Raw genomic sequence first — 7,806 nt, 5'->3', positions numbered from 1 at the left:
TTTTTTTTTTTTTGCTGTTGTCTTACCAACACTAGGAAAGGGTGGAAAGCAGTGTGCAAAGTACCATACACTTGGCAATGGCCCCAATATTCTTGTAGCGCATGAAGGCAGGAGTGCCAACTATCACTTTGTATGGAACTTCGTATGAGAGAGGCTCTATTATCGTTAAACCCTAGAAGCTTCCCACCGTCTCACCCTCTCGCCCCCATCGGGAAAAGCCCACGCGGCCCCAACGGCGGTAGGGAGGACCGGTCCAAGGACAACTTGCTGGGGAAGTTTTGGAGGATTTGGAGGACTGCTGCGGTTGTAGAAGAGGATGAGGGCTCGATTCTCCGTTAGGCCATGCTCAAGGCGACGTTGGTGAATCCGGCAGCACCCATACAAATCTAGTGTGTTGAGCTTGTGCGGCAGCTCGCCTGGCTAGGCCACTAAAAATGACGATATCGACGCATGCCTCTGGACGACGGCGAGTTCGATCTTTGATCCGAACTTGGCATACAATGGCATGGGAAATTCGTCTCATGTGTTCTTCAGAGTGTCTTCATGTTTGGTTAGGGACAACGTGGGGCCGGCGCTTCCCCATTTAGGAATAGTGTCTTCCTTGTTCTATCCCCGTTTTGTTGGGGTGCTTATCATCGATGGAGGGTGTGTGATTTTGTGCCTCTGATGGGTCTTCCGAGATCCGGTCAGTTTAGGTTTGCGGTGAGGTGAAAGAGGAACCCTAGCTGCTTGAGAAGGAAAGCCCACATCCACAAGGTACGCTCACCGAAAGAGTTTTTTTTTTTTTGAGAAACACCAAAAGAGTATTTTTAGGGGTTAGGAAAGAGAAAGGAAACCTACCGAGATCTCCACAGTTGGGCCGAAACCTCCAAGAACAAGAACTCTCAAATAACAAGAACTGCACTCGGCCGGGCCTGGTCGCAAGATTGTAAGTTGGCGCACCGCACCTTCCGGACAGCGCAAGAAAAGCACCCCTAGCCGCCTGAGGAAGACGGAACGCCCAGACCCGCAATTAAGGTACGCTCACCAAAACCTACCGAAATCGCCACGGCTGCGACCCGATCGATGGTGTGTGTGTATACGCGGCCGGCCGGCGGTGATGGACTTGTCATCCTAATCCCTAACAAATTGTATGCAGGCCGGCGACGATGGCGGCGGTTCGGTGCGCGGCGAGGAAGCTCGGTTGCTCCCTGCTCCAGCGAACGCAGGCGGCGGTCATGCAGGAGGGACGCCTGCTCGCGCCAAGCAGGCTCATGCGCTCCCGCCAGCTCTCCAGCGAGGCCTCCAGCGAGGTACATATCTTAACCAAAATTGACATCTTCTTATGACCTATCGAATCCCGTGCAACTGAAACATCAACTAGCATGTGTCTCCTGTATTAGCTAAAACAAGAGCAAAATTAATTATTTACTTAGTGTCATCATATATACTTGTTTACCGGCCGGGCCTGAACCTGTATATCCTGAGTAACTTCTTACTGCATGCAAATCATATCATCCGGCAACCTTATTTTCATGGTTGGTCCGAGCATGTCTGTTCACCCATCCCTCAAGCAAATCATTAGTTGCAACACATAAGTCGCTCCCCCCGTGTCGCTCCGCATCGGGCGACTCAGGCGGGCCACTACCCTAGGCGCCGCCGAGCCCCGATCTACTCCCTCCTCTCCTCCCGTCGCCGCCACGTGACGCCGCCGAGCTAAGCCCGGGGCAGATGGCGGTGGCGGGCGTCTCTCCTTCTCTCCCGCGGCTTGGGGTGGGGCGGGGTCCCTAGCGTCTGGAAGTGCGGCGCTGGTCGGGTCCTGCGGCGCGGCGGCCGGCCTTGGTTCGCAGCGGCGGCGGGCGGTGCTGCAGCCGATCGGATCTCGGATTGGCTGCTGCGGCATGGAGGGCGTGGTGGATGGATCAGCTGTACGTATGGTCTGGTCTCCATCAGATCTGTTCTGGCCGGTGCCGCCTGCTCCATATGCGGTGGCGGCCCCATGCGCACGAGGCTGGATGGAGGTTTCTCGAGTGGATCCGGGTGAAAACCCTACTCCTGGCTCATTGCCAAGGTCGGCGATGGTGGCGTTTTCTGCGTCGTCCCCTTCCTGAAGGCATCATCGTGGAGAAACTCTAGACTCCTATCCGCCACCTTCTCGGAAAACCCTAGATCGGTCGATCAGATGATGGCGGCGCTCTTGTATTTGTACCTCTTGGGGGCGTCATTCTTGGAGGTATGCATAGGCTCGAGGGATCAGTGGACGGCATCTGCCGTGGAGAGGCGTTCCATGTGACGCATCGACGACGTGGAGTCTTGGTGACATGGCGCGGCAGGGCCTCGGCGATGGATGTGTGATGATGGACGCGCGTAGGGAGGATCTGTTGTCTGGCGCCGTGGTGGCATCGACAACCGGCCTGGCAAGGTCGATGTGTAAGTATCTGCTCTGAAGATGGATCGATGGAAGACAGCGGCGACTACCCATGAGAGTGTGTCGGACTGGTTTGTGCCCCTGACCTGGTGTGTGGTTTGGTTGGGGCCCCCTGCTTTCGATGTTAGGATTAGGTGAGAGGTCTGGGTATTCGGCTCACACTTTATGTATTCCTTCATCAATGAGTTAGGAGTATCGACAGATGTTGTCAAGATGACGGCTTTAGACATATTGATGTGTATCTTGAATGTTGCTGCGGTTTTGGTATCTTGAACCGTCTCATCTTGTGCTTGATGCACTTCCTAGTATGATCCTGCGACTTCATTTATCCATATACAGTAAGTATGATTCTGTGACTAATGCCACACACACATGTACGATGCATCTGTATATGTCGGACCTCACTTGATTGATAGTCTTGGAAAGCATTCTTCTTAATTACTTATCAATCACAACCAGCGGTTACTTGATCTCTGAGTGTCAATCCAGGAAAAGAAAGTGGAGCTCCGCAAACTGGTATCTAAGGCGATGCAAAAGAGAGTGGAGCTGCTTGGTGAGCCTGAAATGCGGCTACTACTCCAGAGAATTTCTCTACCAAAAGGCACTCCAAAACCACATGCCACTCCCTGGTACGTACAATAGATCTATTTTTTCCTTATAATTTTCTGGTTCTTTGGCAGGAGTTGATATATATAATCTCTTTTGACCTGCAGGACCTGGGGGCGGTTCGCTACAAGGTTAAAGTGTTATATGGAGGCAGCTGCCAATCTGACAGTCTTCCTTGCGGTTACTGCTTATGTAGTTTGTGTCAAGGGCGACAGAGGGGTACAAGAACAAGTCCAGGGCGTTAACGAGGAAAACCAGTGAAGACGGGATAAAAAATGAGAACCGAAGATGGCCGCAGCTTGTTTTCAGTTAAATTATGATGACCTGCAGTTTGGCTAGCTATGGTTGTGATGTTGCGTGACATGGTATGTTATTGTATCTCTATCTATCCGAGTTGTTAATCGTGGCTTGTTTTGGTTGTGTGACATGGTATGTTAGTGTACTTCACAAGCAATTAAGTCTATGACACTAGTAGAAAACGGCCCATTTGTCTCGGTTGGTAAGGGCCTTTTGTCCCGGTTCCTGAACCGGGACTAAAGGGTCGTTACTAATGCCCTGGCCCTTTAGTCCCGGTTCAGTCCAGAACCGGGACAAATGGCCTCCACGTGGCCTGTGCGCCGAGCCCAGGCAGGAGGGCCTTTGGTCCCGGTTGGTGGCACCAACCGGGACCAATAGACATCCACGCGTTTCATATATTGTGTTACCTAGCTAATTAATAGAGAAAAGTGTCCTCTCTTATGTCCGTGCTTGGTCGACGCTACGTACTATACATACGTATAGAGAGGACTAGACACGCTAGTTAGCTAGTAAGCAAACAAAGGAAACATATATGCATACAGAGAGAAGTGATATCGACCACCTCTCCTTCTCCGAGAGATTGGTCGAACAACAAGCTCTCGTATATCTATCCGACACTACCGGCTACATATATACAATAACTATCTCTTACAAATATAATCTCCTAATATATGGACGCAGGGTCCACATAGTATTCTCCGTCTTCAGCGATCACGTGGTCAAGAAAGAATGCCGCCAATTCCTCTTGAATTGCTCGCATGCGATCTGGTGCTAGGAGTTCATCCCGCATCCGAAACATCTAATTTGAAGAAGGGGGTCAATACATACATACATATATATATATATATATATATATATGAATGAATGAAACTCAACACAAATGATGGTAATAAAATAAAACTGTGAATATTGTTATTTACACACTTCATATTGTTCGTCAGAGTAGCCCCGCTCACAGGTCGTGTGGCGGATGGACTCGCAAACGTAGTATCCATAGAAATCATTCCCCTGTTCCTGCCACAACCACTTTAAAAGAAATAGAGGTCAATCAAACTGATAAGCAAGAATGCCAAATGGTATTGATGAAACTAGCGCTTGAATCACTAGGAGATGCGCGGAACATGCTACTATAGTACTTACTTTCAGGTGTCTAAATTCCAGCTTCTTCGGCAGTCCCGGAGCTTTTTTTGGTGAATTTTCTCCAAACCCTGCCAGACAAAGAAAACAATTACTTGATATCAGAAATGACAAAGTTGCTGATGTGGTGGATAATGATCGATTTAACTTACTTCTCGAGCATTTGAGTCATGTCCGCATACTCCTGGGGATCTTTTCGTTTCGAGTCTAAGACAGTTACTACTCCCTGCTCAAGCTTAATCTCTAGGAGAATATAGTGGAACCTGCACACGCATGCATAACTCATCAATTACATTACTATAACCTGGACTAATATATAAGGGAAACCGAATATGCACAAGACAGTAACACTCACTTGAAGTTGTAAGGAAAGAGTATTATATCTTTGTTTTCATTTATTACCAACGATCATAGCAAGTTGGCCTCGGTATCTTCGGCATGAAATTTAATCTCAGTTGCATCTATGAGATTTGTGTTAATGAACCCAATATTACCGATTTGTCTTTTCTTCAATTCGACGATCTTCAATCTGCATATATAGTGAGGATAACTATAAATACATGCAATGAAAGAGCTGACCTATATAGAGAGACTTAATGACAGAAATAGTACTACTTACAGACAGTAGCAGGTGACCGTTGCTTATCGAGGGCCAATTAATTGAAAAACTAAAAGAACTCCTTAAATGGAACATGCAACAGTTCAATTCCAACGAGGTCATGCTCCTTTTTAACTCTCAGATACAAAGTATTCCTCCCCCAGACTCTCTGCAGGTTTTCATGTACCAATCATGGAATCTTCGCATCATCGTTGTTAGAGATCTTTCATCTTTGACGAGAGGCTTCCCGTACTCGTATCTGTGTATCTGCACCTCCAAGAAATCATAATGTACATCGTCGGGCAGGTAATCTCCAAGATTGCTATAACCAGGCACCATCCTCGGATCATTAGCGACGATGTCGCTAGGCACTTTGAGCGGGGGGCACGATTGCTTCGCTTGTTCGCCGAGCTGGGCAATTTGTTTCCCAGCTCGTCGTTCCTTCATCCTTTGATCACTGACAGTACTTCCCGACCGCTCCGCTTCGACAAATGCCTTTCCAATAATGCACTCATAGTTGCCTTTCGGCGGAGACTTGGGTGGTTTTCTCAGGGCAGCCAGAGTGCGCTTCGCTTTCACCGGATCTACCTTCTCCTCCCGAGGTGGATGTCTCTGTGCTTTCAACCCTTGAAACCAGTCCTTCACTTCGGTTCGCGTGATCTTCACGTTCTCCTCCGGGGTCATCTCGTATGGTAACTTCTCTGGAGTCTTCAGAGAAGGACCGAATCTGTATTTCCTCCCGCCTCTGTATGTACTGCTAGACGCCAGGAGAGCAGACGCAACGACTGTCTTCTTTCCTTGCTTACGAGGCGGAGGAGAAGGACTACGATGCGCCGGAGCAGTCGGAGCGGCGGCGGGTCTCTTCCGCCCTTGCTGACGAGGCAGAGAAGGAGGAGGCTGGCTGCTCGGGCGCGCCGGCGCAGGCGGAGAAGGAGGCGGAGTGCCGCCACGCGCCGGAGAAGGAGCCGGCCGAGTGCCCTGATCGTCACTCGCCGGAGGAGGCGGAGTGCCCTGACTCGCCGGAGGAGGAGGAGGCGGCGGAGGCGTCCAGTTCGGATGGTTGATGAGCTCCTTCCACCATAGGCATGGAGTCTTCAGAGCAGAACCCAGCCGAGTCTCCCCTTCACCGGTAGGGTGGTCAAGCTGGAGGTCCTCAAATCCCTCCGTTATTTCATCCACCATCACCCTAGCATATCCTTCTGTAATCGGCTGGCATTGAAAAGTTGTGCCGGGTTCAGTAGGAAAAACAGAGCCAACAGCCGCCTTGACCTTCAAATTCATACATTGCATCATAAGGTGGCAATTTTGAGACTCCGTGATAGCATCCACGGGATAGCTGGCAGGAGCCGTCAAGACATGCTCCGGCTGAAGCAGCTCGGTGGAAGCCACACTGCTTCTCCGCTGAGATGGCGGGGTAGCTTCGGGGGAAGCTTTGGCAGTTTGTTTGCTGTGATTTGCTTTTCTTTCCTCTATCGCTTGTACCCTTGCGTGCATCGCGTGCAGTTGGGTCTGCTGCACTTTCTTCCTCCTCTCCTGGCATTTGTAACCGCCTGCGTCCGGAAACCCAGCCTTCCACGGAATGGAGCCTGGCGTGCCTCATGTCCGTCTAGGGTGCTCAGGATTCCCGAGGGCCATTGTGAGCTCGTCGTTCTCTCTGTCTGGAACGAACGTCCCTTGCTGCGCTGCATCGATATAGTGTTGAAGCCTCTTGAGTGGTATTTCCAATTGCTCATTCGTCCAAATGCACTACCTTGATACAGGGTCCAAGGTTCCGCCAGCCCCAAAGAACCAAGTCCGGCAACGGTCTGGCCAGTTCATTGTCTCTAGTTCGATCCCTTTATCAAGCAGATCATTCTCATCCTTGGCCCACTTAGGACGGGCTATGAGGTAGCCACCTGACCCCGTGCGATGGCGATGCTTCTTCTTCGCAGCATTTTTCTTGTTTGTCGCCGACATCTTCTTACTCTTTTCCAATGTCTTGTGGGCCACAAATGCGGGCCAGTCATCTCTGATTTTCTCATATTTGCCCTTGAATTCTGGTGTCTCTTTTTTATCGACGAACCTATTCAGGTCTTTCTTCCACCTCCTGAATAGGTCTGCCATCTTCTTAAGAGCAAAAGACTTGATTAATTGCTCTTTAATTGGCTTCTCCGGATCATCCTCTGGCGGTAGGGTGAAATTTGACTCCAGCTCAGTCCAAAGATCATTTTTCTGCATATCATTGACATAAGACACCTCAGGGTCTTCTTTAGCTGGCTTTAACCACTGCTGGATGCTGATCGGGATCTTGTCCCTAACCAGAACCCCGCACTGAGCAACAAATGCGTTGTTTGTCCAGATGGGTTCAATCGGTTGGCCGTCGCGTGTGATTTCTATGATCTCAAACCTTTCATCCGAGCTCAACTTTTTCTTCGGACTTCGTCTCTTTACCGAAGTTGTGCTCGATCCGGAGGGCTAGAAAAAAGAACAAAGACAAGAGTTAATTAATATGTGTACATACCAAAACAATGAATGCATCAATTAGCTAGTGAGCACAGGCTTAACTAATATATATACCTGGCCGGACTTGGTTCGGTCACCGGAGACGTCATCACGGTCTCTTTCTTGCACCGGCATTGGGTCACCAGAGCCGTCCTCACGGTCTCCTTCTTGCACCGGCATTGCACTACTAGGAAAAGGGCTACTAATGACGCACCAGTTTTGCCTACTAATGGCGCATCACTGGTGCGCCATTAGTATCACGCCACTAGTATTTTTTTTT

At 49.7% G+C, this 7,806-nt stretch overlaps 1 protein-coding gene across 2 annotated transcripts; it reads left to right on the top strand.

The window, feature by feature from the left end:
• The first annotated feature begins 877 nt into the window (after positions 1–877).
• Positions 878–3,424, top strand: LOC123172108 (uncharacterized). 2 transcript variants are annotated; one of them, XM_044589135.1, is made up of 4 exons: positions 878–1,017; positions 1,139–1,292; positions 2,897–3,036; positions 3,121–3,424. In XM_044589135.1, the coding sequence occupies exons 2-4, from the start codon at positions 1,149–1,151 to the stop codon at positions 3,272–3,274; spliced, it is 438 nt and encodes a 145-aa protein (XP_044445070.1). In that variant the 5' UTR covers positions 878–1,017; positions 1,139–1,148; the 3' UTR covers positions 3,275–3,424. The 2 variants fall into 2 exon arrangements, with proteins under 2 accessions (XP_044445070.1, XP_044445072.1); XM_044589137.1 differs by having other exon boundaries at positions 1,017–1,068.
• Positions 3,425–7,806: the final 4,382 nt, after the last annotated feature.

Source organism: Triticum aestivum, unplaced genomic scaffold (assembly GCF_018294505.1).
Source record: "Triticum aestivum cultivar Chinese Spring unplaced genomic scaffold, IWGSC CS RefSeq v2.1 scaffold66322, whole genome shotgun sequence".
Lineage (NCBI taxonomy): Eukaryota > Viridiplantae > Streptophyta > Magnoliopsida > Poales > Poaceae > Triticum > Triticum aestivum.
This window is presented reverse-complemented; position numbering and strand designations above follow the sequence as displayed.

Coding starts and splice junctions, on each gene's coding strand:
- LOC123172108 (XM_044589135.1), top strand. CDS start 1,149: ATGGCGGCGGTTCGGTGCGCGGCGAGGAAGCTCGGTTGCTCCCTGCTC. Junction 1,293..2,896: donor CCAGCGAGGCCTCCAGCGAG/GTACATATCTTA, acceptor GTGTCAATCCAG/GAAAAGAAAGTGGAGCTCCG. Junction 3,037..3,120: donor AAACCACATGCCACTCCCTG/GTACGTACAATA, acceptor TTTGACCTGCAG/GACCTGGGGGCGGTTCGCTA.